The sequence below is a fragment of the Rhinocladiella mackenziei genome (genome assembly GCF_000835555.1).
Source record: "Rhinocladiella mackenziei CBS 650.93 unplaced genomic scaffold supercont1.4, whole genome shotgun sequence".
NCBI lineage: Eukaryota > Fungi > Ascomycota > Eurotiomycetes > Chaetothyriales > Herpotrichiellaceae > Rhinocladiella > Rhinocladiella mackenziei.
This window is the reverse complement of record NW_013550601.1, coordinates 1,175,708-1,194,996: the sequence shown is the minus strand read 5'-3', so window position 1 is coordinate 1,194,996 and position 19,289 is coordinate 1,175,708. Positions and strand designations below refer to the sequence as shown.

At 50.2% G+C, this 19,289-nt stretch overlaps 6 protein-coding genes across 6 annotated transcripts; 2 read left to right on the top strand and 4 right to left on the bottom strand.

Annotated features, from left to right (window-relative positions):
* Window positions 1-162: 162 nt before the first annotated feature.
* On the top strand, window positions 163-975 carry Z518_05557 (uncharacterized protein; the record flags this gene model as incomplete). Its single annotated transcript, XM_013416369.1, has 1 exon — window positions 163-975. The coding sequence occupies one exon, from the start codon at window positions 163-165 to the stop codon at window positions 973-975; it is 813 nt and encodes a 270-aa protein (XP_013271823.1).
* Window positions 976-1,824: 849 nt separating this feature from the next.
* Z518_05556 (ADP,ATP carrier protein) lies at window positions 1,825-2,802 on the bottom strand (the record flags this gene model as incomplete). The annotated part of the gene is made up of 4 exons (XM_013416368.1): window positions 1,825-1,874; window positions 1,926-2,061; window positions 2,128-2,455; window positions 2,513-2,802. The coding sequence occupies 4 exons, from the start codon at window positions 2,800-2,802 to the stop codon at window positions 1,825-1,827; spliced, it is 804 nt and encodes a 267-aa protein (XP_013271822.1).
* A 1,452-nt stretch (window positions 2,803-4,254) lies between these two features.
* Window positions 4,255-6,092, bottom strand: Z518_05555 (uncharacterized protein; the record flags this gene model as incomplete). The annotated part of the gene is made up of 2 exons (XM_013416367.1): window positions 4,255-5,906; window positions 5,954-6,092. The coding sequence occupies 2 exons, from the start codon at window positions 6,090-6,092 to the stop codon at window positions 4,255-4,257; spliced, it is 1,791 nt and encodes a 596-aa protein (XP_013271821.1).
* A 397-nt stretch (window positions 6,093-6,489) lies between these two features.
* Window positions 6,490-10,668, top strand: Z518_05554 (uncharacterized protein; the record flags this gene model as incomplete). The annotated part of the gene is made up of 1 exon (XM_013416366.1): window positions 6,490-10,668. One exon carries the CDS (start codon window positions 6,490-6,492, stop codon window positions 10,666-10,668), a length of 4,179 nt encoding a protein of 1,392 aa, XP_013271820.1.
* A 281-nt stretch (window positions 10,669-10,949) lies between these two features.
* Window positions 10,950-12,741, bottom strand: Z518_05553 (uncharacterized protein; the record flags this gene model as incomplete). Its single annotated transcript, XM_013416365.1, has 6 exons — window positions 10,950-11,331; window positions 11,388-11,776; window positions 11,841-11,968; window positions 12,096-12,197; window positions 12,276-12,338; window positions 12,450-12,741. 6 exons carry the CDS (start codon window positions 12,739-12,741, stop codon window positions 10,950-10,952), a joined length of 1,356 nt encoding a protein of 451 aa, XP_013271819.1.
* Window positions 12,742-13,681: 940 nt separating this feature from the next.
* Z518_05552 (uncharacterized protein) lies at window positions 13,682-19,008 on the bottom strand (the record flags this gene model as incomplete). The annotated part of the gene is made up of 9 exons (XM_013416364.1): window positions 13,682-13,968; window positions 14,030-14,537; window positions 14,598-14,656; window positions 14,708-14,744; window positions 14,795-14,979; window positions 15,027-15,080; window positions 17,827-18,427; window positions 18,487-18,799; window positions 18,893-19,008. The coding sequence occupies 9 exons, from the start codon at window positions 19,006-19,008 to the stop codon at window positions 13,682-13,684; spliced, it is 2,160 nt and encodes a 719-aa protein (XP_013271818.1).
* Window positions 19,009-19,289: the final 281 nt, after the last annotated feature.

The window sequence follows — 19,289 nt, the reverse complement described above, 5'->3', positions numbered from 1 at the left end:
AAGCAAACGCACCATCATTCGCGTCTTCTCGAGGGCAAAACGAGTATACCACTTTCTCTTTATCCTTTCTTCTTCAAGTTCTCGCGATTTCTTTTTTGCTCAACTGAGAAAAGCTTGGCCTCCTCAAGTGTTAGAACCACCACAAGTCCGAGCCCGGCCGCCATGCCGCCCGTACCATTACACATCTCCTCGCCTATCAACGCGAACACCCCTTCTCATCCTCTCGCCAGGTCACCGAGTACCGCAGCAGCTCGATACACTCCGGTCAACACAGATGCAGGTCTAACAACTACAGAGTCCTCGGATCCTTCGCAGCCTGCGAGACCCGGTGCTCCTGCAGGCCCGCTGCCAACGAATACAATCTCCAGCACTTACAACAACAGATTCCCACCGGCGGCAACCACTACGGCTCTTCCAGAGACTACCCGTACATCTGATAGCCCTCCGCCACCATCACCACTGCCAGGCGCGGTTCCGTCCCCGTTCACCAATGGAACTTCAAGATCTGGCATCCTACAATCACCCCATCCGATCGAGGTCCCCCAATGGACGCCCTCAAGTGCTTCACCCGTTTGGCATACTCTTCCATCTCCAACACCCACGCATTCGCGCCCGACACCTCTCCCTCCGCGCCAAAAGTCGCCATCCGTATACACTCCGGTTCGCTCGACCCCTCCAACCGGCGTGACATCAACGTATCCCCCTAACCTCTCTCATCCACCCGGTTATATGCAGGACTCACGATCTTCATTTGATGACATGCCAGTTGAATTCTGTCATTCATCCGAAAGCCGAGCCAGCCTGTCGTCTTCACGAAGAGGGGGTATTCTTGACGGTGAGCCGACTTTCCAGCGAGACACGGAAAACGAGAGTTTTCTAAATACGGCAGTCGCATGGGCCAAGGCTGCAGGAGAGAGACTCTCCAAGACCGAAGAGCAGATCTGGAAAACCATCAATGGTGACAATCACACTTAGCTTTACTCGATCATACGATTGTCTTTAATGCGTACCACGCTTATGTGATTGAGCAGCAATGAAACGAAAGAGCTGGAGCGGAACAGCAAAACAATATGAATGAAACTTCCTCATAGCATTTGCTGTGGTTGTCACTGGACAAGTGCGTCATTGAGCAAAGTGGATGGAATTTTTGATGGACGGTGTTTCTGCCGTGGTTTCGGTGAGTCGGAAGCTGGCCCAAAATGGCAGGAGCAACGAAACTGGACAAAATGCAAAAGCGCATGTTGATCCAGCAGAGAGGGAATAGGGAAGTGAATCAGCTCGCGGGGAAAGGCACGACGGAGAAAAGCTAAGCTAAAGACTCCGTTCGCGAACGGATCCAAAGCGCACGTGAAATCGATAATTGAATCGGGATCATGAGGAACGCCAGAAGTTGCCAGGATAGGTAAGGCAGTAAAGTACAATTGGGATTGGAGGATAACAAACGCAGTTATTGGCAAGAAAAAACGGTAGCCCCATGAATTGTTCCACAAGCTCCCCCAGCCCTAGAAACGCTCGCTGCGGCAATTATCCCATTTTCGTGGTCCATGTTGTCGCGTGCGCTGCTGGTGGTCGGTTGTGTGCGTATGTCGGACCTGTCTATTTGCAAATGTCCTCTTTGCTCCCCAAACCCGCTTCCTCATAGCCCCCAAACCCGTCATACAGCAAAACCCCAACATCCCCTATTGCCTCCCAGCTGAAGGCTCTCCCATCAAACAGGCATTTTTTTCCCCGTGTCTTTTTGTCATCGAACCACTACCGCAACCGGGGGGGAGGTTACGGGGTAGCAGCCTCCTTCGAGGTCATCGGAGTAGGTGGGCGAGGTGTTTAGCCAGAGCCGCCCTTGAAGGCCTTGCCGAACATGAGGAGTTGGACCTCTACGACGGTGTTAGTTTGTTCTGTGAAAACGGGACGATGGTGATACGTACGGTCGTAGATGGACAACACACCAGCACCAGCGACACCACGGAGGATGTTGGCACCGGCACCCTTGAAGAAGGATCGGATACCCTCTGCAGCCATGATCTGTCGGGCGGCATCGAAGGAGCTCTTGTATTTGACGGCCTGTAGAGATTTGGTCAGACGGCTTCAACGGACCGCCACAGATGTATATCCAAGAAATACACATACCTCACCAGATGTCATCATCATGCGACGACGGATGGTGTCAAGAGGGTATGATGCGATACCGGCACCAGTGGTGACACCCCAGCCGAGTAAGAAAGAGGCCAAAAAGTTACCCTCGAGAGGACCGACCAAGAGAACAGGCTTGATGGAGTCGTACATGCCGAAGTAGAGACCGCGGTAGACCACGATACCGAGGACCGAAGGACCAAAACCACGGTAGAGACCGGCAATACCATCGGAGGCCAAAGTCTTGCGGTAGACATCGACCAAACCGTTGAATTGACGTTCACCACCCTTGGCGGCAGATTTGGCATCGTTGGCAAGACGCGTACTGTTCAACTGGGTCAGCATTGGACAATCAAATTTCAAACTCGGTCACCAGACGTACCGGGCATAGTCGAGGGAGTAAACGAAGAGCAGGGAAGTGGCACCGGCAGCACCACCAGAGGCCAAGTTACCAGCCATCCACTTCCAGTAGCCATCACGGTCCTTCTTGAAGGCGAACATTGACTTGTAGGTGTCGCGGAAAGCGAAATTGAGAGCCTGAGTAGGGAAGTATCGGATAACGTTGGCAGTGTTACCTCTCCACAAGGACATGACACCTTCGTTCTTTGCGGTACGAGTGAAGCACTCGATGATACCATTGTATCGACGGTCGAGACGACCCGACTTGATCATTTCATCCTATAGGAATTGTAAGCCTTTTTTTTTGGAGGGGGGACGTTGGCTGCGGCCGTGATCACTGCCACAGCCAATTTTATCAATGTAGAAAAATATTTTTTGATAAGTGATTTTTTCCACCATAGCCAGTGAGGATGCTCCGGAGAAGGTAGATATGGGCAGGCAGGTGTGCATACCTGATTTTGGATCAAGAGCTTGACACGCTCGATCGGTGCGGCGGCAGTTTTCTACATCTTTGTCAGATTTCACTGCTCGTCCGGCCTTTTTGGACAACTTCAAACTCACCGACACAGCGGCAGAAACGCCTCCCATAAGAAAATCAATAACAAATCCAGGCTTTTGGGTGGATTCAAGTCAGTTTGACGTCCACATAGCATTTCATGGTGATAGGAATTGATGATAGAAAGGGGAGATGAAGGAGTAGAGCCGGGTTGCCCGATCGAGATACTGCAACTCACCAGCCCGAAAATGGACTTCTTTGCCTGATTGACGTCGCCTTCAACCATTTTGGCGGTTGAGATGAGAACTGAGGGCTATGACTGAGTGGGGAGAAGGGAGATGATGAAGCGTGCGATGCAGGAAAAGATGCGAAAGAAAAATGAAGTTGAAGCGGACAGGTATTTTTCAAAGGGATTGGAGCTTCAGTGGTGCTAAGCCTCTTGGGGACTAGCCTAGGATCTCGCGTCGACGGGCTTCGACAGGATCAATTTTCAGCGAACGCCCACGAAACCACTGCTTGCGGTCTTCCCGAGCGACCGACAGAGCGCCTATATTTCCGCCCGGGCAATTATCGTTGCAATCAAAAATTTCTCGAGGGAAAAAGAGGAGCCCATCCACAGCGCCGTCCGATTCTCTTGGCTTCTCTGCTATCCCATAGCAACCGTTAACCCCCCATGCCTCATTGCTCTTTTAGCCACTGCTACGCTTGGCCCGTCTTCGGTCTCGTCGGCACACAACTCGGATGCGTCTCTTGCCGTCCCAATTGCCTCAGGTTCCGTTTCTCAACAATCCAGAAAAATGTTTCGAGAAAATCATAGACCCCGGCCTCCATCCATGTGGCTCTGGCGCACTCTTTGCGAATACGAGTTGGTTCAAAAGTTATCCATAGATTCCTCCACAAGGGATACTAGCTGAAAGATCAGGGTATTGACGGAGTGTCCTTAGTTGATATTAACATCAGAACCGTATATCACTTAATGCTCAATTTGCGTATGGTGTTTTCCACCACGGGTCAGACGAGGCTGAGCGCGTTCCCCCCCCCCCCCCCCTAAGATATAGCAACCATATTGAGAATGTGAGGCCATCGCCGGCACCATCAGCTCGGGTCCTCTCAACCCAGCACCAAATTGTCACTATTGTTACTGGCCTCATTCGCACAGCAAGCGGATGGGGCAGGAACAGAATCTCCTTATATCATCGTCTACTCGTCTGATTCATCTCCAGCTCTATTCACGCCATATCCACTTTCTGCTTCTTGCTTCTTCTTCTTCTTCTCTTCTTCTTGCCTTCTGTTCTGACATCCACGGCACCGTCTCCGGTCTCTGGCTTCTCCTCTGCTTTCGGCTGCGCGGGAATCAGCTCGCTTGCTTGTAAGCCGTCCTCGTTGCCGAAGGTTTCCAGACGCCACTTTCTCAGCCTTGCCTTCTTTCCCAGATGCTTCATGTCCCGGCGCTTCTTCTCCGGATCTCGGAACGAAGCTAGCTTCTTCAACCCGGCAAATTCATTCAGCTGCCTGTCATCAGCCATCAAGATATCTCGTGCAGTTAGACCAAAACTCTTCGGAGACGTTTCGCGGTATCTGAAGCCAACCTTCTTCGGCAGAGAATCGTGGAGTTCAAGGTGCAGTTGCTCATCCACGAGTCGTTCGATGATCCTTCGCTCTTTCCTTGCATCTCGCTTCTTTTCCTCCTTCAGCTTCTTGCCTTTTCGTCTCTTGACGGATGTGTCCTCATCTGAGAGGCTCAAATCTGCCTTTTCACCATCCCCAAAATCGGGCACTATATCGTTGATGTCGATGTCATCATCAAATTTCGGCTTTCGAACTTTTCGTTTCGTTCCGCTTGTCTCATCTTCCTCACTGTCGACATCCACCTCAGCATAGTATTGTTCACCAAACCTCTTTTGCATCTCCTCCTCCCATTTGGCGTCATCCCAGTCGTCATCAACAAAGCGAGACCAATCTTCCGGCCGGATATCTTTCGTCCTCATTCCAGCGGCGCGCTTAATTTTTTGCACCTTCTCCTCAAGTTCCTCAATCTTCAGTTTTCGCAGCCGAGCTTTTTCCTCTTTGCGTTGCTGTTTCTCGGCTTCCTTCTTGGCTTTCTCCGCTTCTCGCTTTCTCTGCCTCGGGTTTGCCTCTTCCCTCCTAACGGAATATTTGGTTGCCATATCTCTAGCATGCGAGCGTAGCTTTTCATTGGATTTGGCCGGATCTTCGAATCTGAGATTATATGCCTCTTCAAACTCGTCAGCCCTCCTTTCTTCCTCTTCATCATCGGACTCGAATGGGTGCAGGTTCGACTCGGTCGGAGCAGCCCAAGCCCTGGAAACCATAAAATTGGACAAGAACGTTTCTGGATCTTTGTCGGCATTCTCAACGTCCAAAGCCACCTCCGATTTCACCGGCTCCTCCCTTCGTTGGGTCACAAGAAAGGTATTGTCGTCTTGGTCGTCCTCCTCACTCCCCGACCCCACAGCAGCTGCCGCATTTATTTCACCAACAATCGACTTTTTCAGCTGTTCTTGCTCCTGATGGTATGTTAACGGTGCGGAATCATCTTCTTCAGCAACGTCATTCCCATTCAGTAAATTCTGCCGATGATAGTCTTGAAGATGCATGGGCTTCTCTTTCCTCGTCTTGGACTGGGGGGATCCATTTTCCTCGCCCTCGGTGTAGAATTTGGTGGACTTGTCATAGACTCGAGGATCTTTCGATCGGATCGCGTGTATTGTAGCCATGATCTCGGAGTCGAGAGTCTCTGTGGCCAACTCTCCTTCATCTTCCGACTCACTCGTGGAGGTGTCCGAGCCGGAGTCTTCGCCGCTGTCAGTGTCATCGTCTCGTTTGCGTTTTCGAGTGGATTTTCCCAGCTTTTCTTCTACTAAATAAGTGTCAATGTTGTATCTCTTAGGAATAGATCATCCATACATCTCTGCAACTCCTCTCGCTTTTTATTATGTTCAAATCGACGGGCAAAGGACTCGTTGACTGTGAGCTCGCCGGTCTGGACTTCTGCTCCTCCATCTTCGCCGTCAGAGCCGTCACTGCTCAAAAGATCTCGAGCCATAACGCCTAGGAGACGGATACAATGGAACTAATGTTCTTTGCCTTCGGGCTTCATCTCAGAATTTATTCCTCTCTTCCCGCACGTCGGAAGAAAAAAAAGGTGACAGAGCTCTTGGCGGTGCAGGGATCTTTAAACGTCCCACAGGTTTTCGATGTCGCGAACACGTAGTCACCACGAAACTTGACATTGAATACTTCCCAACTAACAACTTACTCGCTCGGTCAAAACCTTGACAAGACTTCCTTTTCAATATCCGAAATACCTATGTGGCGAATACTGCTCGACAAGAAGGAACCAGGTTGAAATGAAGCCCCTCACGTAAACGCAGTCTCATCAGCTTTCAGCCCGCAACGTACTTGGATCCTCTCCTTCATCGATCTTAACTGGGCAATCGATTATGGCGCAAACACTGAAGCCAGCTGGGGATGCTGGCAGGCTGATCAACCTTCTTCCAGTCGGTCTGAAAGAAGCCGCAATCGATTCTCCTACTGCCCGCGCCACCGTAGTGCATTACGGAGAGCAAGTTGAGCTGCTCGAAAAATGGCTGGACGACTACCTGAGATCCTCGAATCGACTCGTTGCGGAATCCGTGACACTGGAAAATGTGTTGAATAACTTCATCTCTCACTCGATGCTTCCCACGACGATTTCCGAATCGATGCTGGATCACGATTATAGTGTACTGGCCATGAAGAAGTATGGGGATGGGGCCAAGGACTACTGGATGAGCATGGTAGCAGTGATGAAGAGATTGCCAACAATGGTTATCGACCCCGTAAGACAGTTTATGCAAAATGATCTGCGGGCTTTCAAAGAAGCTCGTCGGGCTATCGAAGCTTCCCAAAAGACCTTTGACCACCTTCAATCTAAGTTCGCTGCACTTGGAAAGTCCAAGGAACCTTCCTCTTTGCGAGAAGATGCCTTCCAGCTGCACGAGGCTCGCAAGATATATCTCAAAGCCATGATGGATTTTTTCGGCATGGCCCCACAGCTCCGATTCACGTTGGACAAGTTGCTCGTCAAAATATTCTTCGAGCAGTGGCGGGAAATGAGACTTTCACGAGATGATACGGCGGCAACATTCCAGCGGAGCTCCGAGGAGATGCAGAGGATAAAGGGCTGGCTGAACGAAATGGAGACTAGTGAAAAGACATTTCAGAAGGAGCTGATGACGGCCAGGAAACAGCTGGAAGATGCCGCAGAGTTGAATGCTCGGCCATCAAGAGAGTTAGATGACTATAGTCTGTCGACTGTGCCGCAATTCGCCGGTCATGCCCACACTGCAAGCGGCTCTAACTTACAGCGCTCTCCGAAGAAACACGCGGCGATTGCTGGAGAAAAACAAGGGTGGCTGTTCTTGCGGACATACAGTGGTAAGCCTACAAGAACTATCTGGGTGAAGAGGTGGGCGTTTATCCGCAACGGGGTCTTTGGCTGGTTGTTGCAAGGAACCCGAGCAGGAGGTGTCGAAGAGAGTGAACGCATTGGCGTTTTGCTCTGTAACGTTCGGCCTGCCCCCGCGGAAGAGCGTCGATTCTGCTTTGAGCTGAAGACCAACAAAAACACCATTCTCCTCCAGGCCGAGACTCAGTCTGAGCTGGTGGATTGGATCGGTGCCTTCGAGATGGCGAAATCGAAAGCTTTGGACGATCCAGACGCTTCGCAGAATCTTGCAGGAGAAGGGAATATCCAATCGGGTGCGGCATTTGCAATATCCGCCCCCCCCATACCCGAATTTGGGACTTTGATTCTCGGCTCGACAGAACCAGGTGCTGGGAGCGACGACGTAGTGGCTCTGGAAAAGTCAAACACTCTTCCAATCCCCGGGACCGAACATCTCCGCGAAGCTAGTGTCGACCTCCCCAGACGTTCTACTGCTATAGAAGACAGCGGACATCGCGAAACAGCTTCTCGCATCATTTCCAAGCTCGACCTTCACAGGAAAAGTGGAGCAACGCCGCAAGTATCTCCCAGTCCACCTACGCCCAACCTTCCGACCGGTGGTGGCATAGCCAGCCTCATCGCAGCCAGCCATGGATCGATGCCGGTAGGCCCGAGTCTGCCATTGGTTCACAATTCCGAGCTGGAGTTTGCAAAACCACGGGGCACATTCGCCTTGGCTCTTCGTGACATGCCGGCCAGTAGCCTGGCTCCTTCCACTCTCGCTTCTGTTCCATCTCCGACAAACTTAAGCAGGTCAGCAGTTATCATCACGGGAGAACGAGGACTCAGTCCTGCTCCTGACAAGACGGGGATCCCAACGAGTCTTTTGGCCAATATGTGGGGTACTTCTAGCACCGCCTTTATCAATCGACTTGAACGCAGCGATGTCAACTTGACACCCGAGCCTAAGCTTATAGCACAACCCAGTCCTGTTTGGAAGCCATCATCCTCACCACCAAAATCGTCTTCGTCACCTCCGTGTCCCGCCATCGCGCCCCAGCATGCGATATCGCACCTTGACTTGACCATTCCTCAGACAGACACTCGAAGCCGCACTCCATCACCAAGCAAAAGACGGCATAGAAGTACAACTAGTGTTGGTCGCGAAACAATAAAACAAATGAGGAGCGATTTACTTGTTCCCGAATTTCCGAGTTACTATCCCCTGCAACTACGGTCTCAGGATGCGCAATTCAGACTTCTCTTCCCAAATGTCCGGCGTGACGAACGGCTGGTCATGGTTTTCAGAGCAACGTGGAGTCCAAACGAGCAACAAGAATTTCCCGGACGAGTATATGTGACACCTCGGGATATTTATTTCTACAGCAACCATCTAGGGCTTGTCCTCACCTCGAGTGTACCTCTTGTTTCGATTGATGAAGCCACTGCGGCGCCGGGAAGGGGTTGTGATTTCGTTTTCCTGCACCCAAGGGACCCTGAAAGCGATGGGAGCGCACGTCGAATCACCATTAAGACATTTTTGGAACCTCTGAGACTACTCCAGAGGCGCTTGAATTTCTTGATCACGAACAGCATTTCAAATGAACCACTTGGCCTGGAAGAGCTGATCAAAGCTTTGCTCCAAATGGAGCGCGAGGTTCCGGATCGTAGCCCGAGCCTGGAGAGCTGGGAAGATGTTTCTCCAAATACACCCGTTGACACAGGTGGTCCGAAATATCGTGGGAGAGCATCGACCATCGGAACCGAGCTCAGAGGCCCTGTGCGTGTTGTTGATCGCGCTCTACAGCAAATGCAACTAGGAAGAAGAGATTCGAAGTTCAAATTACCGGCTCAGCCGGTGAGATATGTTCCCCCGGGCAACCTCCGTCTCGCAGTGGAGAAGGAATTTGATATTAGTGCTAAAGCATTATTTCACGTCATGTTTGGCGACAAGAGTGCCCTTTGGCAGTTGCTACAACACGAACGTCGAGCCAAAAATCTTACTCAAGGGCCATGGTTAAGCTGGGGAGAAGGACGACTTCGGAGGGAATTTGCATTCGACATTCCCACAACGAACATGTTTGGTCAAGAATCATTCGCCCGAGTTCGAGATTACCAAGTCATAGATGTGAACAGCGATCATTTGTGCTACGTTGTCACAGATAAGCGGACGCCATGGCATCTTCCATACCAGAACATTCAACGGCTCGTCAGCAAGATTGTCATCACTCATGTGGCCAAGGCGCGGTGTAAGCTTGCCATTTTTGTCAAAGTCGAATGGTTACAAGTTGCTTGGATGTTCGGCGGGATGATCGAACGACAAGGACTGTACGACCTGGAGCTCGACTCACAAGATCTAGCAGACCTTGTAGCAGATCAAGTACGCAAGCTTGGCGCACACAGTCGTACGAAGAAAGCCGTCCAGATCTTCGGCCAGGTTGGCCATTCAACAGAGACCATCCAGCTTCTCATGGAAGCCTCGGCCCTGAGCATCGAATTGAGAAGACAACCAATTTCGCGGACAGTGACAGGCCTTCTAGCACAAGCTGCTGCCTCGACTGCCGAAAGCGCCACTGGGGCGATTTTACAAACATTCCTAGGCCTTCTCCGATGGATTGGGAAAACTCTTTCCGCCCAGAAATTCATTTTAGTGGCTCTTTTGATCAGTGCTCTGTACAACAGTTGGCATACATATCGGGACTCGCTTGATTGGTGGCACGAACGTCGAGCTTCGAGATTCATGGCTCGGCTGGGTGTCTCACCCAATATCGTCATGAGCCGAGCCGTCCACCTCAGTGATTTGGACGAAATTCTCAACCGAGAGGCGAATCTTCCTGTTCGTGACACCAGTGCCTGCTACAGTGTCTTCTACGACGAACATGATCCGGAATATATCTATGCAGGGACCGGAAACGGCGCGGCTGCTCAGATTCAACAAACGCGTCAGCGTCTGGGCAGGTATCGACACGATCTCTTTGTCGCGGCCCGCGTTGTCAACGGTATGGAGAAGGAGTTGATGCAAGGTGCCTGGGAGCAATGGGTGGTAGACGAGAATCGACGGTGTCGAGCCGTGGAAGGATTGGTTTTGGATGATGCAGATCAGAATTCGACGACCGTAAACGAAGATGTGAGGAGTTGGTATGATGATTACTGCGCCAGCTGTCGCAATGAGTATGTGAAGATTCGGGCTTGAGGTGTTTGATGTACAAAAAGCGCACTAAATGAGCAGGTGGCCAAGTGTTTTGTTTTCCTTTTCTCTTGGATTGGACATGTTGGACCACTCACTGGTTTTCTCTGCCTATCGATACGCGTTTTTGGACCCATACAAACGGTCTAGCATTCGGAGAACAAATTATAGGTTCCGGTAGGAATCCCTGGGCGACGGATGCTGTTGTGCAGTCTTTGGTAGCGAACGGAATTCCCCACCATGTGTTCTTTTCGTTCGAACGCTTAGCAAGCCTTGTCTTATCCTCCTTATATTCGGCTGTCAACGTACTCTGCGCAGAGATAGTGGTGAAATCCTGCACGTGGAGCCGTCGACATCGATGGTGGCATAGACGACGTCGGCTGCGACCGGGACTGATCGCGAGGCAGGATAGCTGGGCCTGCCCGTGTGCCAGAATTGGATCCCTCCATTTCCAAGTCCCCGTCTACATCTTCATTTGGTTTGCCATCCACCATCGTTTCACTGTCCTCCTGGAGTCCTCCAGGAAGACCCCTGCTGCTGAAGGGTTGTAAGAGGATAGTGTACCCGTCAATCTGGTCAATTGCTTGCGTCTTGTGCGCTGAGACGGTCAGGGCAAGCCAGTGATATTGTGGAGGGAGTGTTTGAAGATTATTTGTTCGGGATTGCTTTCTACGGTAGGGGTCAGGCGGATAGAGAGATGTGGTGAAGGATGGAAGAGAACATACATGATTGCATACATCAATCCCAAGACCCATTGGGTCGGAATCATGCCTGTCCATTTCAATGCCTTGATATTCTGTCCCGGTCTATTCGAGACGTCCAGGTCAAGTCCGTGCGAAATATCAGGCACTGCGTATCGACTGATGAATGGGTCGACTTTATCTGCCACCTGCACGCGAGGCGAAGAGAGAGCTAGCATGTCGACATACTCAAATAGTTCGTGGAGGGATTCTTGTGTTTCTTCGCAAGGAGTCGTGGTTGGTGAAAGACACAAAGCGGACGTTAGCGACGAAGGCGTCAGGGCGGTTGATAGGGTCTCAATAGAAGGAATCAGGGTATGGATCGTGGGATGATGAGCAGCAATCGGCCCAGACCGTTCGGACGAAGAACCTTTCTTATTGATTAACCTTTGCCACAGACATTTAATCCAGGATGTATTGGTGGCCAGTACCTGTGACATCGTCGTTTAGGTCCAGAAATAGCCAAGTTAGGCTTTGACTAAGGACATTTTTGGCTGCCCAGACAAGTCTTTCAAACCCCTTTTTGCCATGTACCATGGAGGGAAGGCGAAGATTGAGTTCAATAACTGCCGTTTCATTCAGCGCGAATTCGATGTACCATGACAACGGAATCTGAGCGAACGCCTTGAAGTAGATCAAGATCCGCGATGGATCTTAGAGAAGTTAATTAGGGTTGAGGAGATCTTCACTTACGATATCTTGACTTGACATGCTTTCGACCTCCAGAGCGGATAGGGGTGCCTTGCAAGCCAGCACGCTCATAGTTCTCCTTTGATAGCTCCAAGCGTAATATACCTGTTTCGTGAGAATGATTAGAGGAGGTATTGCACGCCTCCTTGTCATGGAAGACAGGATAAGTGGAATTGTGTTCACCATCTTTAAGATAGAAGACGCTGTCAACACCGGGATCTCCCTCGGAGAGCATGAGAATATCTCCTAACAGTAAGAAATGTCAGACCTTCGGCACCAAAAAAACAGGACTAAACAAACAGAGAAATCATTCCGAAACCACGAAGCGTTCCAACTTTTTTCCTCAAGAGGACTTACCTCGTTTGATGTACTCGGTGAAGAAGTCCCCCTGAAGAAGCTCGTCCAATCTCATGATCACCTTCGCATATCTTGTCTTCGTCATCGCCGCGTCCACATTTGCCCATATGATTTGGTATAGCTCATCTGGCAGGATAGTGGTCGCAGATTGAACGAAACCAACATTGCGAATGGTTCTCCAGGGTGAATTTTTGGTGGGAGCTTGTGAGGCAGAGAGATATGATGGCAAAGGGCCTGATGCAATGTTGATTTTAGGTGATGGAGAGGATGGGGGCGAGAATAAGGACGGCATATCTTCTGGGGCTTCGTAAGAGAATATATCTATGAGTATTGGCGCGAGGAAAAGAGAGAAGCCAGCAAAAGCGCAAGGCTGAAATGTTCATCTTGGCATTGATATGATCACGTGCACCTAAATCCTGCCTACTAGCACGTCGATGCTTTGCTTCGGCTCAATATCAATGACTAAAGTCCCATTTGAATAGGGACCCGTGCTAGAAGAGCAATGGTATTCCAAGAATACGCCATGAATTCACCAAGTATTTTGGTGTCTGGAGAACTTTGTATCTGCGCTAACCAGCCAAAATTCTTAAGGCTGAAATGTCCACTTCAAATCTCTCGGTACATAATTCATACCCGACCATGCATTCTGGCCGTAGTATTCTCGTGAGAAAAGCGGTCTCCGAGTTGGTACCAGAAATAATGGCGGATCATTCTTCTCGAACATTCTGGCGTTCTCCCTGTACGAGTTAACAGTCAGGGTCACAGAAATGGGGCTGGCAGCCGTGATAAGACGGTATGATGTTAATATGAATCGGACGTCTTCCCCGTGCAGTCTCTATCCAGTTGGATGCGAGGAAGGTTCGCGGCTTCCACTCCGGCGATACCTCCCACATCGTATAGCGATTGTATGATGCGGAGTCCGTCATGACTAGTGTCCGAAGCTTAAGCCTTGCTCTCATGCACTCATGGACTTTGAGTTCTCGCAAACTTCGTCAGTCGATGTTTCATCGCGAGGAATCTGGGGATTCGCACTTTGCGATAAATCTTGGAATGTCATTGTGACTTACATTGTCGCCCGGTTCGTCAACAAAACCTCGACCGCAGACGCAGGACAAAACAAGACCCGGTCGTTGGGAAATATGTCGATCCTCATCATCTCTTTACCAGGCCCCTTTTTCATTTCACACTGATCTCGACGAGATCGTGAAATAGCCCAAATTCTTCATGCGTTTTCATTTAGCTGTGTCGACTTCGTTAACTGCACACAATTCAACTTGATCTGAAGATGCGTCTTCTGTTGCGCGCCGCGTCGAAACTTTGAGCGATCTGGACTTGCTCTCATTGGCGTAATCTACCCGTCGAATTGGCGGCTCGGGACCTTGTGAACGGTCTTGAGTGGTTGCAATGCCACAGCTAGGGACGTATCGACGTAGAAAAACGCGAACAGACGGCATACAAATACAGGCGATGCCAATGTTGAATTCAAGATCACTCCAGTAGCCAAAAGGCACATAGTCCCCTGTCCCACTCATCAGTTTCTTGATCCTTGATTGTGGCCGAATCGAATGAAGGGGTCTTACAGGTAGGATTCGTACTGTCACCCAATTGGATCATGCTGTAAAGCCTGAGAATACTGACCAGGGTAACACTATCCTCTTGAATGAGCATGTTCTTCCGAGACGGAGAGAGCCGAGTTGAAACCCACAAAAATCCCACGCCAAACATTGAAAGCACCTGTATCTTCTTTTTGCGAGACAGATTGAGCCGCCAAAGCTGGGTCACGGGAATAGCGAAAATCATCAAGTCCAGCAAAATGTTTGTCGCAGCATGAAGCACTGCACCAAGGTCGAAGTTCAAACAGTGTCCTTCGCCTGTTCCATCCCATTGCGTCCAAGCATAAGATATCGGACTGCATTGGAAGATGAACAAGAAAGTGAAAGCGGTACCCTGTATGAAACACAGAGCCACAAGCACGAATGCTACTCTTCGAAGCGCAGGAGAGGGGAAGAGTTTGATATAGAAGCACAGGAAGGCGATCTTTGTTGCTGCAACGCCTACAGCGTAGAGAATGCCTCCTACGTAAAATATCTAAATCACGTGAGTCATCATTCATTGCAAGGGTCTTGGACTTAGGCTTGCCTTCAACACCGTAGCTGTGTTGGCGAAAGGCAGCCGCCAGACGTCCTTTCCATAGCCGTAGTCTCTTGCTGCAAATATAGTCAGTGGAAAAGTTTAGTTGAATGCAAACAGGAGCATACAGATGGGGTTGCATATCGCATTGCCAATCATCAACAACTGAGAAATGTTCAGCTTCTCGGCTCAGTCTAGTCGAATTCCAGCCTCACCGTTGAAAGGCCAACCAGAACATCATCCCATCCCCAGAAGAAGATGAAATCAGGGGCCATGGCTATAATTCGCAATGTGACGAGACATATTGCCACTCCCATGGACGTGAAGGTGACTGCGCTGCTAACCGGACCTCTGTCCCTATGAGGGACTCCACAGATCATATCAGTAATGTTATGTGCAGCTGTGCTTGTTAGCAGTATCTAAGGCAATTCTGATTTATCGACATACTCAGAGCCTCTCGGATGGTACAATTTTGGTCGAAACACCCCTGGCCGAGCTGAGCTAGCTGTGGGTCAGTGCAGAAGCACTCAATTCCCTCCACGCACGACGAAAAGCGGCTCGTGATTTCTTGGGTGCAGTTTACCTGGACCGAAAGAGTCAGATCCGAAGAAAGTCTGGGGCTGTTAGGGAGGTAATCTCACAGCACATTCTGACAATAATAAGGACTGGCTAAGCGCAGCCTGCAGAAGGTAAATAAACACAAAAAAACCCAGTAGTTTGTAGGCCATGTCAAGAGTCGTCGTCGGCCAGCCAAGGAATCAAGAGTCATTGAAGGAAAAAAAGAACAAAAAAAAAAAGATTTGTTCCTGATAGCAAAATTGATGTCCGGGGTGAGCGACAACATGATAAGAAGCGGATCATTTCGCGAAGGGTGGTCCCCGTAGGTTACAAGGTTTTGTTCTCTCGGGACGAAGAACTGCCCACGAACGCAGTGTGTTCCAGAACTGTTTGAAACTAAATCGCGGCAGCTTTGAGAGAGAAAAAGGATTCCGCTTCACAAGTGCTAGGATTGGAAACAAGGGAAGTTCAGGGGAAGTCGGACGGATTTCGGCCGTGCCAAAGCCGGGGAACCCACGTTTGCGAAGTGATTTACCAAGTGGTAGTCGCCCCCTGACCATTTGGAAGAACTGCCGTAGCGAACGGTGGGCCCTATGCGACCTGCAGGATGGCAGATGCATTTGTCACAAGGCTGGTCCCCCAGATCACCGGCCAGAGACAAGAGAACTATCAGCCGCTATACTGATTCGAGCGAAATATTTGCCCGAGGTAAGCCGTCCAGCCCTGGGTACAATGCGGATAAGCTTGTCACAGGACCTGGAGAGCCGGGGTTAAATTCTCCAAGGGAGTAACTCGTATTGGACCGTGAAGTCCATTTACCGTCTGGATCCAACAGGCGAGATTGTATATGTCGGAGAACATATAGCTATTTCGTAGGTGTATTTGAGAGCATGCGACACCTTTCCAGGATGCCAAGCGGGGCATAGGAAAGGATTCCATGCTCGATGAGCGTTCTTGTCCGAAAAGGCTGACGATTCTGCTTGAGAAAATATATGAAACACCCTAGCCTGATAGGAACCCCGGAATAGCATGGGTTTGCAAATATAAGCTCCAATGGCTCCGGAGAAAATACCTAAAGGAGAGATGTCAGCCCGTGCATTCATTGCGGTTGTCCAGCATGCAAATCGAACTATGTACCAAATATGGCGCACAGAGTCGCTTCCACGAGGGAGGTAGGAAGTAGAGGATTCCACATAAAGCTTCACTGCTCTTTCATTTTGATACCGGCACCAATCTCATGTTTGTCGCCAGAAGATCTTCCAGGGGATAACCCACCATCGCCACTGGTGCCCACCGTGAGCCCTAAACTTGGACATTTTCGTCAGAATGGGGGCCAACTCGCGAGCTCTTACCTGTGATTTTAGGGCCAACCCCGGGTCCGCTGTGGTAGCGTCACGTTTCACACCTGTGAGTCTATCGCGTGGGTTTCCTGACGTAGGGGGTAATAGCATATCCGGGAGACTGCGCAAGGAGAGCCCAGTAAAAGACCGAGTCGATGTACCGGTTAGTAGGGGTATGATTGAGGACTGCGTGGAATATGAATCAATCGATCAAGTCACGTGATCCAACCTTGGTGGACAAGGCCGCTTTTTAGTAGACCTTGTTTTCCCCGTGCAGCTTTACCAGACTGTTTGACCATCAAATCAATGCCTCCTTTGACCACAGTGATCTCGTCCCGAATTCCAAGGTCCCCTGGTATTACGCCAATGCATTTCTTGATATGAAACTGCTCTCTTTGATTACCGAATCAAGCCACACTACACGAGCTTTACAAAACCGTCCATTAGATTAACCACTGAAGAAGTTTACTTCAAGAACAAATTCAATTTTCCGCTGCCGATGGCTAAATATACACGGCCCCATTGCATGAATGTTTTATAAAAAGAGTAAGTCAAACCCGACTACAATGAATCTCCACAGGTAGGAAATCGCAATAAGATTTGATCAATTCAGCATGGCGACACATCATGGCATCACTCCTCCGACACCGTATGTCCGTGGCCCTCGCGACATCCATGATCCGCGAACTAAGGAACATGAAGCATACCAAACCTCCCAAACAAATCCCATAGCGGCGAGGCGGCGGTACGGGGACGGCGTCGACGTGGATGAGTATAGATAGATCAAGAACCCAGCACTTCGTCCTAATCATGACATGTCGGAGATGAAGCTTCAAGATGCTAAAGAAGCCAGGACTCATATACATGAATAAGTAAAGCGAGTTTGAATGTGCATTTAGACACTAAATTCAAAAACACCGTCTGGCCATTTTCAGCGGCCTGTAGCTGATCCATACGCCGTAGACAGGGAAGAAAATCGACGACGTGAATGGAATGGCCGCTGGACGAACGTCGCCTACGACGGAGTGGAGACCCCGACTGACCAACGCATGACCAAAGGAGGAGAGTGGAATGTCCCTATCGCCCGTCCGCCGTACGTCCTCATATCGACTCGTAGAATAGTCCAGTTGCTTGAAGGTACGCACCAGCAACGATGACGTCATGGGCGAGAGGCTGCCTCTTCGTGTTTCCTCCCATTCTGGCTTCAGAATGGGAGACCCTGAGCAAGAGATAGCATATCTCCAACTTCATGGATCAGAGGATGAGTCAAGCATGTCTCGAGGTGTCTCAGAGGAACTTGGTCGCTTAATGAGCATCCCTCTGCCATTGCCGCCTTCATATTGACGGACCCCCAGCTGCTCCGACAATTTTCAGACTCGATTTCCCTTGCCTAGTCTCCTCGATTTGAGTATACGCCAACCAATATCGATTCGGATGCCATTCAACTGCGGGAATCCCACTAGTTCCGGTGGCAATGGTATGGACAACATCACCGGTTTCAGCGTGATATATTTCAAAGCCCGTGCTCAACCCTTCACCACCTCCAGAGCCCATCTCCTCACTAGCACCCACCAGATACCGCCCGTCCCAGGACCAACTGAGCCCTCGAATGGCACCGGAACTTGCATTGGAGACCGTGCGCCTACAAACCCAGTCGGTCGTATCCCAGAGGGAAATCATGGCATCAGAGCCGCCAACAGCGAGGTATTTTCCATTTGGGCAGTATGAGATGGCGGTACAGGAGGAGGTGTGCGCGGAGACGGTATGGAGAAGGTGGAGAGATGGATAGTCAAGGATCTTGACAGAACCGTCGCCTTGGGTGATGAGGAGTTCGGTGGGTGGGTAGGCATTGGAGAAGGTCGTCTGGTTGGTTTGTTGGGTTTGTTTATGCCGTGAGAGAGCCACAGGTGAGGATGGTATGGCGGTTGAGATGGGAATAAGGACATCACCCTGGATCAAAAGTTCAGATCTTGACTCGAAATGAACCGGAGAGTGTTGTTCTTGCGCACCTTTGTTCCAGCCAGTAGAGTGCTTCCGTCGGCACTCCAATTCAATGTAAATGGCTCGCCACCGACATCAAGTTTCGTCACGCACACTTTGCTTCGTGTATCCCAGAACCTGACCGTCCCATCAGAGGAGCAGCTCGCCAATTCGAATTCCCGGACAGGATTGAACAGGACTTTTTCCACGGCATGGCCATGTCCCCTTAACTCAATCTGACTACGTGGACTCGTTCGTTCGGGATTCCACACTCGAACTGTTTTGTCGTTGGCGCCGGTCGCAATTAATCCGCCAGATGCATTCCATGAAATAGTGCGGTGGCTGTGAAGACATTGAATTGATTAGCCATGATGTTGAACAGAAGGCCTTTCTCTTAGTGATGAAGTCGAACGACGTTACTCGGTAAGTACGTACATGGTCGGTGTGACGGTGCGAGTGGCAGGGTCGATGTACTGTTGGGTCTTCAGTAGGCTGAACTGCGTCCCAAACTTGTCACGGCCAAGGTGCTTGCGTTGGTTGACCGGCGCCATACTCCAACAGAATCAACGCGACGTCGGAGTCTCCTTTCCCTTCGCGACAACTTTCATCGTGATTATATCCATAATTTTTTGAAAAGTTGCGGGCGGAGGAACAAGAACCGACACGCCTCGCTGCGAGTCTTCGAATTTAAGGAGCGCTATACCCTTTTCGGATGTAAGTCACGCCGCTTTGTTCTAGCTATGCGACGAGCAAAATCTATGATGATATTCTACAATCTCCAGCTCAGAGGGCCTTTGCCATGGCATCTTTCGAGCATGGTGCGGACAGAAGT